General features: G+C 32.9%; 1 protein-coding gene across 1 annotated transcript in view; it reads left to right on the forward strand.

Annotated features, from left to right (window-relative positions):
• Nucleotides 1-299: 299 nt before the first annotated feature.
• The window catches only part of nwk (FCH and double SH3 domains nervous wreck), a 28,950-nt gene continuing 7,710 nt past the window's right edge, over nucleotides 300-21,539 (forward strand). Inside the window, exons 1-8 of the mRNA XM_076408937.1 lie at nucleotides 300-457; nucleotides 1,636-1,779; nucleotides 4,591-4,676; nucleotides 15,623-15,767; nucleotides 15,862-15,998; nucleotides 19,499-19,657; nucleotides 19,712-19,797; nucleotides 19,854-20,002. Coding sequence (XP_076265052.1) covers nucleotides 437-457; nucleotides 1,636-1,779; nucleotides 4,591-4,676; nucleotides 15,623-15,767; nucleotides 15,862-15,998; nucleotides 19,499-19,657; nucleotides 19,712-19,797; nucleotides 19,854-20,002 — 927 coding nt within the window. The 5' untranslated portion in view covers nucleotides 300-436. The remainder of the gene's footprint in view (nucleotides 458-1,635; nucleotides 1,780-4,590; nucleotides 4,677-15,622; nucleotides 15,768-15,861; nucleotides 15,999-19,498; nucleotides 19,658-19,711; nucleotides 19,798-19,853; nucleotides 20,003-21,539) is intronic.

The following is a 21,539-nucleotide window of genomic DNA, read 5'->3' on the forward strand; positions in this document are numbered from 1 at the left end:
ACCACAAAACCAGAAAATTAGCTCAGAATTTCGGTTCATCGAGGTATTCCAAAAAAGTAAGTGCTATCCGTCTACTCCCCATTACACAACACCAACTGACCATGACCACGGAAAATACCATCGCAGCCGCCTCCACATCCCTCGTTTCGCGTTCGGAACGTCAATAGGCGACCGCCTCCACGCCTGCGTCTCCATTTTCCAGTTCTGTCGCTTCCAACGACCCTGCAATCAATACCAACCCCTTACGTAGTGATGATGTGCCGCGCTCCGTACAATTTCTAACGTAGACATCGTCTTCGGAGAACTACTGCGGCCATAGCAGGACGGGGGGCCACCCTGAGAAAAAAAAACGCGGAGTGCCAGCCTTTCTAAAGTGTGTATGAGACGGGTGAGAGAGTCAACGTTCGGCTTTTGCTGAGAGCTGCACCGAGAGATCATGCAGCCTCCTCCAAGGAAGGTGGGAAACGTTTTACTATAGGCTTATCGTGTTATTTCGATCAGGATTGCCCTCATTTTCGTCATATTCGAGATTAAAAGTTAGGAAAAATACTTATGTAACGTCATAACACTTATTTACCACACTATATTTTTTTTTTCATGAAAACCTTTCAGAGTAAAATATTTATTGTGGTTATTATCATCGAAGCATTTTATCGATTATTTATCAGATTTGCTGCTAGTAGAAATAAACGTTTAAAGACAATATACAGGTAATTTTAAAGAATGTATTTTTAAAACATTATCTTCATTATTGTTTTATTATACTTGTAATGATAATCATTTACATAGCCATTAATGAATCGATAAAATAAAATAATCTCAGTAAAATAATTTTATTTTATAATCTTATATAAACGGGCCATTTACTCTATCTAAGAGTTAGGATATTTTAAGAGGAATCTTCGTACAGAATAGCGTGGGTTTATTAATCTTATCTTGTTGGAGATCACTATCGATAATCGATTGTGTAATTTTCAATTTAGTTTCTATCTTTCAAAGTTCGTAGAACGTTTTGTTGTTGTTCGAAAAAAATGTCTCGTGAGGTAAATTTATCGCTTGTTAAAAAAAAGAAAACAATATTCGCCTAACTGTTTACTCAATGCAATTTAGATATTTGATAGTTTTGTTCGGACCGTACTTCATTGTTTATAAATTATCTCCGATTTTTTTCTGCATTAGAGAGTTGTTATTGTTTAAAATTTATTTCACGACCGTACTTCATTGTTTATACATTGTCTCCGACTTTTTTCTGCATTAGAGAGTTGTTATTGTTTAAAATTCATTTCACGATTTCATACTCATAGATTTTAAATGCGGTCCTGCATTTTTCTATTTACATTTTGCATTTGAACATCATTGGCTCCATTTAACCATCATTATATCATAGTACTGTATTGAGGAGGAAGAACAATATCCTTATTTGTTCTTGACACTTTCAATAAAGGTCACTATTAAATATCAAATATTTCATTGAGTATCTATACTTCGATTTAATATACTATACTTCTATCGATTTTAATTAAAAAAAATATTTATACTCTTTTCTTTTATTACAATAACCTTTCTTTCATTATGATAACACCATTTTCCCTGTCACAAAAATAACAATGCAAGTAACACGTTCCTTTTTTTTAGGGAAATTACGTGAAATTCTTAAAAAATCTTCATTCCGAACAAGTCAACAAGTTGGTGTTAAAAAATCAGCACGAATGCGATCTTTTGGAGGACATACGTACCTTTACCATCAAAAGGTCTGCCATAGAGAAATCCTATTCGGAAGTAAGTAATTATCCGTTTAAATTTCAACTAGATTAATAAATAGGCTTAATTAACGGTTGCATATGTACAATATGTGTTATACTATTGACGTTATTCTCATTATTTCGATGGATATATTTTATCTCATCAATTTACTTAATTGACGTAATTAATATTGATATTTAATTATAGGGTATACATCTCATCATAAATGATTATATTTTGCCTAAGGAAATTACCCTTATATAATTAGGGTTTGCTTTTATATTAATTACCTTCATATTTAGTTAAATAATTTTGACATTGTTTTGACGTTAGGTTCATTTGTTTTAACCTATTATAACGTGTCAATATCATGTTAACACTAAATCAAGTTAGGTTATGAATTAGCATGTATAAACAATACATATTTATGCGTTATGCAAGCAAATGTCATGTCATTCAAAATAATGTAGCACTTATTGGGTGATCATTTTACTACAATATTAGTACAATTCGTAATACAACCGTGATATTCGTAGAAACATATCTATAAATTTACCTATTTAACGTTTGAATATTTAACATGGAATTTAAAACAGGGATCTAGTTTTTGTTTATTTTTACAAATCCCCATTGTCATTTAATTCTAGTAATTAACATAAAGTGTAAACGTTTATTTTACTATTAAAGTATTCGGAAGCTACAAAATAGCTGTATTTACTGTATTCGATTTTAAAGCGATATAGCAAAATTCTGAACTGATTTTGAAGTAAATTATTATAGTGATGCGCATGATCGAAAAATATGGCATATAGGTCATCTCATAAATAGTTTCGAATAATTAATGTCAGTAACAGCGAAACTATAGTGCTAATAGTGTTTTAAAACTAACAATTTTAAATGCAAACTACATGTATACTTAAAACGAATCATTTCCTTTTAATTGTTTTCTAATGGCGCCCATTCACTTTTCTCTGTTAATAAGTCGAACGTAAATACTAAGTTAATAACAGACGTTCATATCATATTTGCAGAGATAGGCTCTGCCTATGCGGCAAAAAACTACCATTGTTTCTCGCCAATTAAAATCAGATTTGGGACATCGACAAGAACGATTAAGTAACTGATAAAGTTGGTTTTATTGAATATTTGCGAGACTTGTCGCTGTATTATTGTTTGTTGAAAATAAATCGCTAGAATAGTCAAATGGTCAAGCTACTTGAGGTCATGATTAGCAATTAATGTCCCTTGTCTGATTTATGAGTTATTGGCTTTATCAACTATATTATTATGCATGATCTGTTAAATAATAGAAATAGCAGTCACTGTAAAATTACCAACGGAGTCATCTGCTGTCAAATACTGAGAAATGATACATATCTCCAATATCTTAGAGAAACATATGATATTTGTTTGTTTTTGTTACAGAATAAAATGTCAAACGGTTACCTTTTGTTGTATGGTTCTTTTTCATATATGTTCACGTTAATTTTTAGATGACGTTTACTCTAGACTCTAGATAAAAATCAGTAACTAGTATAGGTTTTTTTATGTTTTTTTGGCGCTGTTTCTGATCCCCCCAAGACGTGATGCTCTAAGCAATTGCAGTTGAAGCCCTATTTCATCCATTGTCACATACCGACGCAAAAATTCGAGGTTATTACGCTTGATCATCTTCAAACACTGCTCCGAATCAACTCGTCCTTGTTTTTGGTCAAAAATGAGCTTGCGCGGCACCCAATTTGCACAGAGCTTTCTCATACCCAAATATTCGTGAATGATATCATATACATGTTCATTTGATCTTTAGAGTGTCTGTTATTTCATTTAATTTCAATTTACGGCCATTCAAAATCATTTTGTGGATTTTTTAAACGTTTTTGTCGGTAACAACCTCTTTTGAGCGTCCACTGCGTTCACCGTCTTCGGTGCTCATTTCACCACGTCAAAACTTAGCATACCAATCCTTGATAGTTGATTTTCCTGGCGCAGTGTTCAGAAACTGGACATCAAGCCAACTTTTTGCTTCAACTGTATTTTTTCCCTTCAAAAAGCAATATTTTATCAACAGGCGAAATTCCTTTTTATCCATTTTTTTTCAACAATTCTGCTTCACTCAAAATGCTATAATTCACAAACTAATGATCCGACAACTGTCAAATTTATACACGCATCTTTCAAAGTTTAGAGAACTAAAAACATATGGATTTAATCCTAGTAGCGCCATCTATGTGTCAGGCCGGGGACTTTTTCAATTGACCTGTTATAGTGTATAAGTGTATTCTTAACATTAGCTTAAGTACTTTAGTTTGCTTTTAATTTGCGAAATACATACTGATGTATTAATCCCGTACTCGCCTTGCTTGTCTATCAAAGCAAGAACAACAGAATAGTAGTAATAAATGAATTTGTAAATTAAGATTGTACAAAGCATATCTAATGTCAGATTTAATTAATTAAAAAACTATTTTAGTATATTTAGGTCTGTATAAATCTTTTAATGTTGACAATGTGTTGTGTCGAGAGAAGCAATTGACGGAAAAATAGTAACTAACGATGGTCAACAAATACTCTGAAAGCTGAAATACACATAATTTTTAATATTAACGAACGCCTTAAATGATAATTAAAACACATCCTTTAAAATTAGTCTTAGAGTTCTTATATCTATAGATACCAATTAATTCGTTGATATGATAATTTCTGTGACACTACCGTCGGGTACCATTACCGCATGCTCTAAATTCAAACCTATCGATTTGTTCCACTCGAAGAAAATCGCCGACAGCACTTCTACAACAAGAAAAATGATCTAAATTATGTTTAACAACTTTTTCCATACATTTCCAGGCCCTCCTGAAAATATCATCCGCTTATTTGAACAAGAAAATACCAAACATACCCGACATCAAATTGGAAGGCGGAGAAGAAAAATGGTAAGTGAAAAACGATCCATCTTAACATCTCTTCTGACGTGCCGATTGATTAATCTCCCTTAATTACGATTGAATTTCCTTCTTCACGACAGTTGTATCCTTTTGCCGCGGATATTTGTCATAAAACTCCGATTCTGGGTAGCCGATATCGCCTCTATGTTTATTTAATTAAACTGTTATATAACTTTTTGCATTGAATTACGTTTACAATACCGAAATTGTCGCTGTCTTTATAGCTTTGGAAAGTGTACTGCTTTGGTCTGTCATTGTAGAACTCCTAAGATTTCTAGACGAAAATCTTTTTAAAAAAATCACAAACCTTTTGGTGCTTATTAACGCCATCAAGAGACATTATGCAACTCATAGGGACGCCTGGCATGTATACTAAAATTTTATTTTGCTAGGTTGCCAGTTCTTGTAAATTATCTGTATACTTCAAGAATACATATAATATCGAGTATATATTTCTTGCATTAACAAATTAATATAAAATATCTCCATAATTCAAGTTAATGTTTAAATTTTACAGTATGTTAAAAGTGACATCAAAAATTGTTTATAATAAAATATAAAACAAATTGATTCGAATTAAAAAAATAAATAAGGAACTCACTAAAAAGTAAAAAATAATCAAACTTAGATTTAAAAAAAAACGTATTTACTACACCTATTTTATATTCTACTATATACACAATTTAGCTTAATACCTGCCTAAACCGATTTATCTATTTACAATATTATTTTAGCTACTACCAACTGATCAGTTTGAAGTCGGTACGAGCAACAAATTAGATTTTTTTGTTTGTAATTTAATTTTGTGTATATGACACAAAATTATATTAGATATTCTTGTATTGTTTGAGCTCGGCACCGACTCCTCAAAAGCCACTGAAGGCTATGGCTGTCCAGTCCCTGCTTTCATCATCAGCTTACCTAAAGAACTTCAAAGTATTCAATTGGTTTTCTGTACATCCCTATAATATTTAAAGTAATATTTTCTAGCTCCAAACCGTTGAGGAGTTGTGTCTTCCGTCATATCAGCTCAGCAATAACATTATACACAAATATCTGATTATTTTAGATTAAAAAATATGTGAAAACATTGTACGCGCTTTTCCCTCGATTTCCCTGGATTCCAGCATCAGATCCTGACTTGGTTCCAATGGGACCACCTCGAAAGCGTGCGCATTTCGGATAAAAAAATAATTTTGAAAATCGGATCACAATTGACGGAGAAATCGGTGAACATACATAAAAAATATATTGTCAAAAATATAGAAAACTCCTACAATTTTGAAGTGGATTAAAAATATTCAATTTCAAATGAATTTTAATAACAAGAAAAAAGGAAATAAGCAATATGCATGATAAATATATAATTATTGTCCCCAATGCACGTTATCAAAATTTATGACAGCGTCGCAATGTTGCCGTATCAACTTAGAATTTTGGTTTACAACGTTTGCCGGTTTATAACCTCTAATTATTATCACTAATGTTTTAAAGAGCTATGCAGACATTTTGCAACATTGTCTACTAATACCAACTTAAATCGAATTTTATAGGCTGTCTCTTTGTAGTCTCTTTTTAATTGGGATAAAACGAGAAGAAAAAATCCGCTCCGAGTTTAAAACGAATTTTACATTTTAACAAACTACTTTTGGCAGTATATTCGACGTCATCTACGACGTACATTGTCTGTTTTATTGGAGGGACTATACGACCAATCTGTCTCATTTTTTTTCAAGTCACTAAGATGTTTGTGGTCTAACAGGCGCATTTAAATGAAATGAATAACGTTCCAATTTAGTTTGGTTACTTAAAAATGAAAACTTTTAACCGAGGTATTGAAAACGTCAATAATAATGAAAGAAATAAAACGAAATTGATGTCAAGTGTGGTATATTTCAATATACAACTCGTTCAATAAAACAGTGAACTAACGTCATTTAAATTTGTTACATATATAACAAAATTCTAATCTAAATAAAATAATGTAATAAAAATAATGTTATAAAAATAATGTTATAAAATATTATTTTTTTAACATCGTAGTATATGTAATGCATATATTATATCTCATTCAAAACAAGGAAAGTGCCAAAACAACTTTTCTGTAATGTTTTGAATAATTTTACAGACGTTTAACTACCTGGCGAATTTTGTAGGCTGATTCGATTATTTCTTCAAACGTATCAAACAGCATTCTATGTTTATTTAACTGGAATAAATATAAGAAGGAAAATATTGTCTAATTTTCGAAATCGTGATGACGTAAGTTCACTGTTATTTTGAATAGTCTATGTATGTAATTATGTACATTCAGATATTATTCATAAAATTTCCTTTACATTTGGTTTTATTTCATACCACCTATGTGCTCTAGATAGATCTCGACATAGATCTTTTATGTACGGATTTTCGAGTAACCTCTATGTAGTTTGTTCATTCCAAACATATATAATGTTATCTGCAACAGTGTCAGTACCCATTCCTTATATATTCTTATCAAATATATATATACTTACAACATCACGCTTTTTTAACTACTATGAATAGTGACACTAATATTAATATATACAAATTTAGTATACCTTACCAAACATTGTCAGAACAGACTAGTTAAATTTTACATTTTGTTGATCTAGAATATATTATCATTTTGATTTATATTTTAATTATAATTATATTTTCAATGAAATGTGTACTAGTAATTTATAATAGATTAACAGATACTGGGATTAATATAAACTTAATAACATAAGCTTCAATATTATTATTTCCTTAAATTCCCTATTACCAATAAAAAAGAGAATTTTATTATTTTTTCAGCGCTGAATTTGATCAAGTTTTTGCAACCATATATAATAAATTAACAAATAAATAAACCACAGAAAAATAATGAAATAAAAATTACGATGCATATCGGCAATATTTTCAAGGCAATCGTTGAAACAACTGAAAAAAAATACCTTAACCTAAAAAAATAAAACGGATATGTAACTGAAACAAATACATTGTTCCCCAAACAAATGGTGTCGGTATGAAAAGAATGGGAAACAGATTCGCGACTTAAAACTTTTATCAAAAAATTACAGCAAGAATTGTCGGAGATTATGAACGTTCCGAGGGTCCCGAATCAAATTTTTAAAACGCTTGTTTGCGGTGGGAGGACCGTCCTTTCCAGATAACGCTATTAAAAGCTTTAAAATGGCCATTATAAAGCTCCAACCCTTACAGGATTACTTACTTTAACGAATTAAAGTAGACGCCTGGAGATTTAATTATGCCGTCCTTAGTATATACCGGTACAACGGCGTAAAAAACTGATGAAATATTTCAATATCGGTACTTTGTAAGATTCTGTAATATAATGCAGTCACAAAGAAGCTTATTTCATCAGCCATTTCAGTAATTGAACAAATCTAAATATAAATAACTCGATGTTAAAATTTTTATGAATACATAGCACTCTGATGGATGGAACGTGCAAGAACAAAGGTTTTTAAATTTTTTTTTATTGATGCATTATTATCGATAAAACGTATAAATTACATGGACATAATAACAGGTCAATTGAAAAGTCCCCGGCCTAAAACCCATAGTAAAACACATTTTATTGGCAAAATTAGTTTTTTTATTCAACATAATTCCCTTCAAGGGTGATACACTGATTATAGCGACCCTCCAACTTTTCGATACCATTTTTGTAGTACGATTTGTCTTTTGCTTCACAATAGGCCTCAGTTTCGGCGATCACCTCGTCATTCGACGAAAATTTCTTCCGAGCGAGTACTCTTTTGAGATCTGAGAACAGGAAATAGTCGCTGGGGGCTAGATCTGGAGAATACGGTGGATCAGGAAGCAGTTCGAAGCCCAATTCATGGATCTTTGCCATTGTTTTCACTGACTTGTGACACGGTGCATTGTCTTGGTAAAGCAGCACTTTCTTTTTCTTCAAATATGCCGTTTTCGGCGATTTCGTCCTTCAAAAGGTCCAATAACGCTATGTAATAGTCGCTGTTGATGTTCCTTCCTTTTCCAAGTTAGTCAATGAAAATTATTCCACTCGCATCCCAAAATACAGACGCCATAATCTTGCCAGCCGACTGTTGTATTTTCCCATACTTTGGTGCAGGTTCTATGTGTGCAGTCCACTTGGATGACTGTCGATTGGACTTCGGAGTGAAATGATGGAGCCATGCTTGTTCATCCATTGTCATCCATTGTCACATATCGACGCAAAAACTCGGATTTATTACGCTTGATCATCTTCAAACACTGCTCCGAATCATCAACTCGCCGTTGTTTTTTGTCAAAAGTGAGCTCGCGCGGCACCCACTTTACACAGTGCTTTCTCATACCCAAATATTCGCGAACGATATGGTGTGTACACGTGTGTTCAGTTGATATCTTTAGAGTGTCTGCTATTTCATTCAATTTCAATTTACGGTCATTCAAAATCATTTTGTGGATTTTTTAAATGTTTTCGTCGGTAACAACCTCTTTTGGGAGTCCACTGCGTTCACCCTCTTCGGTGTTCCTTTCACCACGTCTAAACTTAACATACCAAACCTTGATGGTTGATTTTCCTGGGAAGTTTTTGCTTCAACTGTATTTTTTCCCTTTAAAAAGCAATATTTTATCAACACATTTAATATCACAACATTTAATTTTAAAATCGTTTTTATTATAGGGAAAAAAGAGATAAAACAAGATTTCATTAACAAATATAATTTATTTATCAATTTATAAATATTGCTTTAAAATGAATATTGATATCAATATCTTATTATAAACCAGCAATAAAAATATTAATACTTAAAATATTTTTTGATCATAGCAAAAAAAAATTACACAAAATGTACGATGACGCATATATTTTATTTATCTTTATTTATCTATACGTAAAGATTACAATAAAAAACCAAAATTACTCGCTATATAAATATATGTATGTGTATAATAGCCCGTTCAATAAAACAGCCGACCACGTCATAGACTTTTTTTATTATTATTTAATTCGTTTCCGACTAACCTACAATTTGTCTTTATGATAACTTAACTTAACTAATCTAAGTGTATAACTAGTATGGGGCCTATCTCAGTCTCTGGTGAAATAATATTTATACATGTCACTGCTGTATTTTTTATTATATGCACATCACTACACAACACTACATAATATCAGACGGTTTGATTGTTTTGAGTCGATATCCTGTTCTGGTGGTATCCAAAAGCTGAAATACTTCAATATTCCCATGGAGTCTTTCCTTATGCCCCTTTGCAATTCTCTTGATTTCTTGACTAACTGTGGGTATCTGAAGGTCTCGATGTAGGTAATCAGTCCTATAGTATTTGGGTGCGCCCACAATACCTCTCAGGACTTTGTTCTGAAAAATTTGTATTTTGTTTATAATATTCTTTACAGAACATCACCATAATTGAACTCCGTTTGTCCATATAGGATTCAGTATTTGCTTATATAATAGCAATTTATTATGTACCGATAATTGTGTTTTCTTCCAATTAGCCAGTATATTTTCCTATATTTCAATTCTAGTTCTTTTCTTCTCTTCTTTATATGTTCCTTCCAGTGAAGTTTTGCATCAAGATTCATTCCGAGATATTTAGCGTTGTTGCTACATGGAATGATAGCATTATTGATGCTTGTACGGTCTGTTTATAGGTGAACTGCACATGCACAGATTTACTTTCATTAATTTTGGTATTCCAAGCTTGTGTCCAATGATTTATATTGTCACTTGCCTGTTGTAATTTTTGTGAGCCTTCTTCATTATTGTCTCCGACAGCTATAATCGCGGTAGCATCAGCAAATGTAGCCATTGTAATATTCTCCATTTGTGGCATATCACAAGTGTAGAGTAGATAAAGCATTGGTCCCAGTACACTTCCTTGTGGCAACTGCTTTAGCTTCTTTTATTGTAGAGTAAGCTTCTTCTTGTTTGAATCTAAACATTCTGGTTGTAATGTACGATTTTAATAGCTCGGTATGTTGTTTTGGTAACATATTCTGTAGTTTATGAACAAGACCTTCATGCCAAACCTTATCGAAGGCTTGTGGTACATCTACGAATATAGCTGAGCATACTTTTTATCTTCATAGGCTTTTTAATTACGCCTGTCATTCTATGAACCTGGTCAATTGTTGAATGCTTGTTAATAAACCCAAACTGGTGTGTTGGTATTAGGTTTTTTCTCTCTATGATCGGTTTTATTGTTTTCAATAGGAGTATTTCAAAAATCTTAGATATTACTGGCAGCAGTGATATAGGTCTATAGGCTTTTATTTCGTTTGGACGTCATAGATGACGTCGAAGATATACCCAATTGCAGTTTGTAAAAGTATAAAATTCATTTTAAACTCGGAGTATGATTATGTGAAAAATAATTATATAAAAATGAAACTTAAGAATTGTATTACTTATTCGCTATTTTATGTTTGCTTTACTCATTCTAGTAACATAAATTACGCCGTCAATTGTAAATCTTCCAATTTTAATTCCTCATAAGATTGTTTAATTCGACGCCATTTATAGAACAATGAGTTTAACTGAGAAATATCAAAAAGATAACAACCAAAATAGAACGTGGTTTAAATTTAATCATCACATATGAGCATCTTAAAAAATATATCAGAAAGTCGGCCTAATGAGTATTGATTATTACTGTGATCAATAGTAAGATTTACAACAAAAGACAGCTTGGTTATTTATTGTAAGTTATCTCGCCCCTTTATTTCTCTGTTGACCGAATATATCTAAACCATTTCAATTTTTACCCCTCCGAATGGTCTTTTTTGAATTTAGATCTCCTCAATCGAATCAAAATAATGTTCCGATAGAACCCGTGGCTCCAGAAGGTATCATACCTCGATTTCCAGTTCGACTGCAGGTTCCGATGGTCAGCCCAAATTCAGCACGTTATTTGCAAGAACAATGACGCGTACAGCCTACTATTTCCACTCCTCTGTAGAAAAAAGCAAACTTTCAATCCCTCAGAATGCGACTCTGTATTCTAATTCTGTTTCGCCCAGACTGCCCTTACGGAGCACAGGTGTGGTGCAACTTACACTACTCCAAGTGTTCCAGTCCAAAAAGTCCGCGCGTTACTCATTGTCCCCATCTAGAATCAGGCATCCCGTTCGTGAAAAGATTCAAGAACATGCTTAGTGTGAACTTCTCTCCTGGCGCCTTACAACATGAAAATAAGTTGATAAAATCCTTACACATCCACAAACATCGCTAGTTTAACCGTATTTGACAATCTCAGTCGTATCCTAAGGTATCTGTCGCCCAAAACCCAATTTTCCTGAACCCGAGGCGACATCACCAAAAGACCATTTGGTTCTAACTGGCTATGCTAGAAAAAAAATAAAAATAGCTTCAATACTCTTATTCCAAGGATCTTACTGGACCTCTATCCTATGATGTGATGATGCAGAACCAGAAGGGAGCTAAGTCTGACAAATAAAATGGACATTGAAACAATCTATACTGATTTATTAAACCTGATGTTAACACTTTTTTCGTCAATTCTCAGTATTCTATAGTTATGATAGTATTTTGTTATAAAAAAGTCAAACGTAATGTCATGTCAATGTCATGTCGTTACGGATGTTTGAAAAACGAGAAGTTTTTTATCAATTATTTGATAATTCCGAATTTTTAACATTAGTAAAAATACACATTTTATTATAGTTTTATTTTGATACGATAGAGGAACGTATAGAGAAGGAGCTCTAGTTTCGAGAATTTTTAGATGCCGCTGTTTAGGTGACGCATCTGTAGCTCCGAAGATGATTTAATTTTTGCAAAATCCGCTTAAGGGCATATTTGTAAAAGGTTGAGCGTTGAAAATATGAAAAGAATCTATTTTTTCAAATTTCTAGACTAGAATATCCACTTAAAGTCACATTGAATGTCTTTTCGTTCCATTGTAATTAAGGCCGCATCCATTCCGCACACAGCCTGCTCTGTTCTAAGGATAAGAATTTCTATGGCATTCGTACGTGAACGTTTATATCATCAAGACGACATATCTCAAAATACCTCGTTATTTATTAAAAAAAGACGAACCAACAGGATAAACTGTAACAACTTGTACTTGATACGAAATTCTTGGAAAATTATTATACCCAGACTCGTTAAAATAATTATCTAAATAATCTTGATATTACGATTCACGGTTTTCAGTAGGAATTAAATGTTGTTGTTACGGAAAATAATCACGTAGCTGTAATGTAATAGCGGTTCCGTAATTTGGAATGAAATTTAATTCGGCGAAAACGTTATCATTCTCTACAATATATATAATACAACATAATACGTTGGACATGGAATATCCGGAGTATTTAATAAAAAATAATGTTTTCTATACCCTTCATCATCGTTCATCAATCCTTAAGCCGGGCTTTGAGAGATTGTCTACTTCAACCAAATTTCTCTAAATCTCGCAACGGTTGCCAGTCGGCCGCAGCTGTTCTGCCCTCGTACAATCTCAGTCTCCTATTTATCAGATTGTTTTCTATTATCTTGATTCATGTATTTTTCGGAGCTGTTCACTGGGTCTTCCACCCAAAAGGTCGGATTTGCTACAGAAGTCTGTCCATTCTATACCAGTACAGTGGATAATATCAAAACCTTATCAAAGCGCATCAAAATCTTGTCTAACACACTCTTCAGAATTAAACAAGACTGAATGATTTTAATTAAAAGATATAGCAATAGAAATAATGTCCTAAGGCCTATAATTTATCAACTGTATATTAGTGATATAATCTACAGGATTATAAAGTGAAAGGACCATAATAGTTTCATTCAAGAGGATTATGCCCCACTTTTAGTAGCGAACAAGAATCCAGAGACATCCAGAAAGATATTTTAAGCATTGCTAATGGGTCAAACGATGGAGATCTAACTCAATGAGCCTAATCAGTTCTCATCATTTTTACCAACAGAATATTTTGTTTTGAATTCAATGGTCCTGCTAATCATACTTAATAGCATTAGCTGTTAAACTTATACGCCTTTGATAAAGTCAAGCCTTGAGCACGAGGACATCGAATACAAGTTGACAAACAAATTACCCAGCCAGATTCTCAAATCCTATATTTCCAAACGTGATTTCAAAATAAGATACGTTAACGAATATTCAGATTGATACTCATTGATGGGGTGTCCAAGAAACTACCACAATTTTTTCAGCCTCGTACAAAGTTCTGCTCGTTTCATTTTAACGTGCTCTTTACATTTGAGCTTGGCACCCAGTGTCATTCATATCATCACTTATTACTGGTATACAATCCACATATCTAGACTTCGTAGCGTTCAATTTTATTTGACATTTCTTAGTGCACTCAGTAATGTTATTGACAGAGTCATTGATACACTCAATACACTCAGTATTGTACTCTATCTACACTTGTCTTAACTCTATTAACAACAAATGTGACCAGTATACTTACCAAGGATATTATCTTGATAAGTATACTATGGGTACACCCTATAAATGGGTTTCAATCTTAATATTCGTATCATATTATCATTTTAAAATATATTAACATAATAATAATAACATTACTGCATGGACTAAGAAATGTCAAATAAAATTGAATGAATAATAAATTTACAGTTAATTAAACACACAATAGTTTGTAGGTTAGAGTTGTTTTATTATATTTACATTGACATATGACAACGGTGCCGACCAGTAGTGACACAAATCGAATTTTATAGACCGATTTGGTTACATGTTCCGACATATCAGACTTCATTCTGTCTCTTTTTAATCGACTTCGAAAAAAGAGGAGGTTCTATGTTCGGTTGTATATATATTTTTTGTGTATTCACCGATTTCTTCGTCAATTGGCGGCCGATTTTCAAAATTCTTTTTTTTATTCACTAGAGTGAACTTCCGAGGTGGTCCCATTGAAACCAAATCAGGATATGTTGGGGGGAATGGGGTCAAATATAGGGAAACGCTTAAATTTCAAAGACACGTGCAATGTTTTCACATATTTTTTATCTACAATAATCAGATATTTGTGTATAATGTTATTGCTGAGTTGATGTGATGAAAAATCGGAAGTCATTCAGTGCAGAAGCCATTCAGTTTGTATTTTAAGCACAAACTATAGTATATACAACGTCGTAGAAATATTGTACACTACTGCTACTATGGTGCTTTAACCATTAAAGCGTTTAGCTCCCTAACGGAGATTGTTTAGTTAGAACATTTGTCAAATCACGTAGATTAGGTACCGGACCCGGAGCCTGAAGCGCTCTTTACTTTCAACAATTGTTTCTTTATTCCTACTTTTCCTCATACGGGACACAGCTTAAGTCGGTACCAAGCCCTCAAAAAATACAAAAATAATAATATAATTTTATGTCCTAAACACAAAATTAAAAAGGAACAAAACAAATCTAATTTAATATTCAAATTGATTTTTTGACTGACGACTTCTTGTGTTAAAAATCTGAATTTAATTATTTTATAATTTCTGGTGAATTGGTTATTTATTTTTTGGGAGTCGATTACATTTTTTTGTTAAAAACATTTTATTAACTTGGTTAATGCTAATTAGTTAAATTGGAAAGAAAAATGCTCTGACTTTACGTTTTCATAAACTGAATTTGGCAATACTTTAGACGGCGTTGTTGACGTCCATTGGTTGTTTTATTGGAAGGACTATAGTTAATAATACAAATATATAAATACATCAGTGTTATAAAATATGCTTTTTTTCTGCTTTTGCGCGTCATTTTATCTAGTTTACGCCCGTTATATCCCAGGTTCATATCGATTTAATAGCATCAATAAAACTAGAAAATGTCAGGGATATTTTACGGCGACTTTTACGGCTTATCTTTATCCGGTAAATTTATCGCGCCAGAAATAAAAGGAGGATTTTCACGTTCCAGGAATATGTGGAATGTGTGGCGCACCGTATTAGAGGAAAACGAAAAGTTGGCGCGGGCTAGGCTGGCGGCCGTCGAGGTTTTTCAGCAACAGATCGCCGATGACGCGAAGATTCTGCGAACGCACAAATTGCAGATGGCAAAAAAGGTGGGACGTGGTCAAATTTACTAATAAATGGACGGATGCAGTATCGTGACACCTCGTTCTAATGTTTCTCTGCGTGTCTTTTTTTTAATTCCAGGTGGTCGATCAGTTGGCGCTGGTCCAAAAGGAACTCCAGACTTGTGTACAGGACTTGGATAAGACGAAAAAGCTCTATTTCGACGAGGAGCATTCGGCACACGACGTCAGGGACAAGGCTCGAGATATAGAGGAAAAGTACGTATTTTTAATTGAAATATTGTATTTTTATCTACTGGTCTATAAATTAAGTTTAAAGTATTTACAATAGATGGTATTACTGTATGTTGAATCGCATGGCACCCGCTGCTCGGGCAGCCGTTATTGGGCACGAGGACCCGGCGATTCTATTGATTCGCGAACTTGAGTTAACACACGACTGGGTAGTGTCGTATGGTAGCAAAAGTTATGACTGCAGCGACGGATGAGGTCGTTTCAGCCTGGAAAAGGGGGGGAGATTAGCGGTGAAGCTGTGCTAAGTTCCCAACATGTCGACCAGTTCGCGAACAAGCGCGTTTTCAGAAGAACTTGAGCTGAGTTCGGCACCGCAAGACATACTTCATAGTACATTATCCACTACAAAGCTCCTTTATTATTTGCATATTCTCCTTGTCACTCGTTTTGTACTATTGTCAAGATTTTCTCATCTCTGACATTTGACAACAGTGCTGATCAGTATCAACACAATCGAATTTTATAGACAGTATTCTGTCTCAATTTTACATGTTTAACCGCATGTTGGCAGTTTATTCGACTGCATCTATGACGTGCATCGGATATTTTATTGGAAATACCTTATATTTTATGTTTGTGATTGTTCATAGATATATTTCATATTTAACCATCCCAGACACGCTAGTGACCACACTGGGTAAGACCAGATTCTGGCGTGGTCTCCAAGTTTCCATTTGCCACTTAGTAGTCTAATCCAGATAAACTCTAATTAGTAAAATATATAACAGAAAAATATAATAAAAACTTTATTTCTCAATATAGACATAATATATCATATTACGGAAAGTGTTTAACTGTATCTAATTCCAATTAATTCTTAACTAAATATCCCGCTCTCACTTATCGTCTTAATGACTAATTATCAGACGCAAATAACTATTTTCGGTACTTATCACCGAACTACTCAAATGTAATATTAATTTACGAAGTTTGTATCGAAAAAAACCTTTATCGACTTTAAAACCGTTTCTCGGACAAAGCAAGATGGGTTTCTAAGGTCTCCATTAATCGGCGATTGATTTTTCCCTCTCCATTTGACGCAGTACTGAAAAATGCGACTGATAACGTCGTCCATTGTCTAAACGAGACAATGCGAAACGTTCGGTAGATTAAAGTTGATGACAAACGACGAGCGCTTCTGAAAAAATAATGAGACAATTTTAAGTGCGTTTTCGATGGCTTTTGTTTCAATTTAATCGTAATAACGGCTCTGATAACTTGTTTAGTTCGAGCAAGCTTCATCCACAATTCACAACATACACAATTTGTAGTCTCAAACGAATTCCCTTAAGGGTAACCTGATCTGTCCTTGTTTGACATTTTCTTAATTCTCATTTCTAATTGACTTCGTTTCTAATATCCAGATAACTAAATTTAGTAATAACACTTAAAATTAAATAAAATACAATATTTTTATTAAAATAAGTAACCAAACACTCTGCGCCAATATAAATTTCTTATACTGAAAACTTTTATTCTATTTTTGGTGGTTTATATACGAACATAATAGGCTATCTATAAGCAACATTGTGAAAATATTGTTTACTGGTCAAGGAATTTGTTATTCCTAGTATTAGTTGCAATTAACCCGAGTTAATATTAAGAAAACCAACCTCAAATAATTGATTAATTATTGCAAATGACTTAATACACAAATTATGTTATTTATCTAGTATCCGTAATAAAAAAATTGACAAAACCGAGTTTCAACTTTCCATAAAAAGTTATATTTTTGTTTTAAAATGTGGTTTAAAATTAATTAACATATATATTTAAGACGTTTTATTTACTGAACTATATAAAACAAAAGTTTTAACAGTAAATCTGACAGTCACTCACGAAAATAATAATTGAACACAGGAAAGGTTAAGTTCGGTTTTCAAATTTGCCGTACACCTTCGCATTCGCCAGATTTTTTAATCCAATTTATTGTCCTAAAATATCATGTGAAATTAAGAAGAGAAACAATATAATCTGCTATAAATACAATACTAATTATTATACAGTACTTATTAAATTAAATTGTAACATATTTAAGTAGAGACAAGGCTAAACACCAGACATTTGTGAAAACTAGCTTGTATGTTCTAGATATAATATTCTTCGAGTAGAATTAAAACCTTCCGAATAAAACAACTTTATTAAACAACCAGCTCTTCATTAATTATAACGAAATGTGCTTTTTTCTTAAGCGAAAGATCAAATTGCCGTTGCGACAAACTTCTGTCGACAACTTAACTTTATTTTCGAAACGGTTAATTGCTTTTCACGTCCATTTAGTCTCTAGCGCTGAAATTTCTTAATATTGTAAGTACGGCATTTTATTCAGTAAATTTGTTAGTCGTTATTTTATATTGCAGGACTTTTAATAATAATTCTAGAATGTTTTTTAAATTCTTAGTGTTTTTCTTGCATTTGTTTTCAAATATATACAGGAACAAATATACTATACATGTTTCAGACTATTTTCTTGATTTGAAGTTTATATTACAGGAATCTACTGCTATTTGTTGATTGGTTTTAAATATCTCCATTTAACATATAGTCCTTCTAATAAAATAGTCAATGTACGTCATCAACATCGTGGAACATGTTGCTAAATTCAATTTATAAAAACGTAAAAACCCATCTAAACTCGGAGCATTTTTCGTTCTCATTCTACTAATTATCATTACTCTAGTTAAAAAGAAACACAATGAAGTCTGATGCGTTTGAAAGTGTAACTCAATAGGCTTATAAAATTCGATTTGTGTTGATACTGATCGACACCGGTGTCATAAGTCAATGTAAATATAAGAAAATGACTCTAACCTACAAACTTATGGTTGTTTAATTAACTACAGTTTAAATCCTTTAATAAATATGCATTAGATGTAATGTAATGTTAAATAAATTATATTTCACAACGTTATTTTTGATTCATTATTTTATTTGAAATTAGTGATGAAAACTTAAAAATTTGGTGCGACAACGTTTCATTATAAGTTTTGATGACGTATATTGATTGTTTTATTAGAATGTTGAGAATTTAAAACAGTCCCTAAAAGCAGGTAACTAATAACTAGATTAAGATATTTGGCTGTCAATAACACAAATAGTTAACAAAACTAGTCTTAAATGTTATTTGCTATTTTTTACCCGTGTGTTTGTCAATGAAATCTTAAACGCCTGAATCGATTTTGATGAAATTTTGTGACCGAACCCAGTAGGTGGCGCTATGGTAGGGTTCCAGGAATTTTTTATCATTTAAATATTTTTTGATTATAAGAACATATAATAAATTCACCAAATTGGATGTTATTGTGATTACCTTATAGTATTTGTTTTATTGTCGAAATAAGTTAGTTCATCCAAACAAAAAGCCAATGTTCGACCAGGACATCGTCTGTTGAGTCCGCTAGTATAATATAAAAAATAAGCAGTAATTAATACGAGATGTATTTTAAAAAATATCCGTTCAACAGGCTAAAGAAAAAGAAAGGGTCTTTCTTCCAGTCGATCACATCCCTGCAGAAAAATAGTCAAAAGTTCTCAACGAAACGCGACCAACTCGAAGAAAAGTCAACGGGCGCTCGCAATGATTACCTCATGTGTCTATCGGCTGCAAATGCCCACCAGACCAGGTTTGTAGTCTCCAAGCACGACAAATTACTTTTCTTTATTGTTTTTTTTCGCAGATATTTCATTATTGACCTACAGTTGGGGATGACAACGATGGAAAGCGGCGTTTACGACAAAGTCGCCGAGTATCTTACGCTGATGGGTAACGTTCAAGCTGGGTGTCGTGGTAGAATCGGTCGAAGCTCGTTTGTTTTTCAGGACGGACGGAACTGCTAACTTGTTCGGCGATGCAGAACTCGTTCACTACAATCCGGGATCAAGCCAAGCAGTTGACGCGCGAATACAACCTGCAATGTTGCCACCTGTATTATCCAGTGTTAAAGCAACATATCCAGTATGATTTTGAGGTGAGGAAATCGGCTTTAAAACACAACAAATATGAATTCAAATTATTCGAATTATTTCCAATTAGAAGAACGAAATTATTTCCATAAATAATCGAGAAAATAGAAACCACATGGCCTACCTACCCTATATGTTGTAAAGCAAAAAAAATTCTTGTGCCTATTTGATTGGACATCATCACTTTCTCTGATCAGTATGCATCATTTAATGAAAATATAAACTAAATTTCTAAATGTGTCCAAAAAATAATGGGAATATATATTTTTTTATGTTTTCATTTCCATGAATGTTATCCTCTAACTTTAGCACTATAGCACTTACACATCTTTCCAATTATGGGTCTGAATATGTCAATTTAAAGCATTTTAAGAGCATATTCTATTAGCTTCCATAAGAGATATATTTACGACGAACTTAGTAAATCATAGAAAAGGAGGTCAAAATATCGTTGTAGTTCGAACCCAATATCAATAACACTCTTAACTAGGGAATAATTGCTATAAAAACATTAATGATGCTGCATTTACTGCTCCACGGAAATATTAACGAATCGGGTGGTAGAAAAGGGTAATAGATTCAACCTTGAATGAACCATCAGATCTAGGGTAACACTAGCACTTGCTCGCCCATAGAATTAAACGACTAGAAGAAATGAGTTGAAGTGTCGAAACTAATTGCTACAGCTTTAAATTGCATTCAGGTCAACAAATGTTACTATGGTAAACTTCTGCCAAATTTAATCTGAATGAATGCACTCGATTAGATCGGCTGCAGGATTGCAGTTTGTGGCATTTTACTGTTATTGTATCACAACTATTGATCACAACCGTCGCCTGATATAAATGAATCCATATTGAAGTTATGCTACCGCCCTAGTTGGCAAAAATGCTGTTGATTGTCAGGAAGTATCAAAACAGATGATAAGCAAATAATTTATGCTTTAAAGGTAAATTACAAATAAAAGACATGAAATAATCCGTGGGAGCAGTACTAAAAAAATAAAAGAACAGAGACAGTGATGAACCATAGACATCAAATATGGAATTACCGATAAAACTTCAGTCTGTACAATAGTACAACACTAATGTAAGTATGATATAAAACCTCCCTCTTAAAGGAAAGACCACAAGAATGGACGTGGTCGTTATTCCGTGTGAACAGCTTATAGTTCAAATAATATTATGTTTGAGTATTGCCTGTAAGTTCGCCCACCAATTTGTGTTTAAAGATATTCGAAATGTTAAGTGTGTTTCTGCCAAAATTTCCATGGTGTTATGTTTCTGGTGACCTTAAACTGTGATGACAAAAAATGTGATATGACCTTAAACTGTTGTTCAAAGCTTGAATTTTTCTCACATGGAATAGTTTAGGTCTAGCGGTCTTTGAGCACTTTCTATCCACCTTTTGTGACCTTACATCTTCAGCTGCGATATTTTTGCCCGAACTCCACTTAACTCCTCCAAGGTACAACAACATAATAACCTCATAATTTCACCGCAATCCTACTGACTGAGCTAATTATAATATGTGAAAGGGTTT

This window comes from Rhynchophorus ferrugineus, unplaced genomic scaffold (assembly GCF_030347505.1).
Source record: "Rhynchophorus ferrugineus isolate W39M unplaced genomic scaffold, kcgeb_rfMv2 rfM6, whole genome shotgun sequence".
Classification (NCBI taxonomy): Eukaryota; Metazoa; Arthropoda; class Insecta; order Coleoptera; family Curculionidae; genus Rhynchophorus; species Rhynchophorus ferrugineus.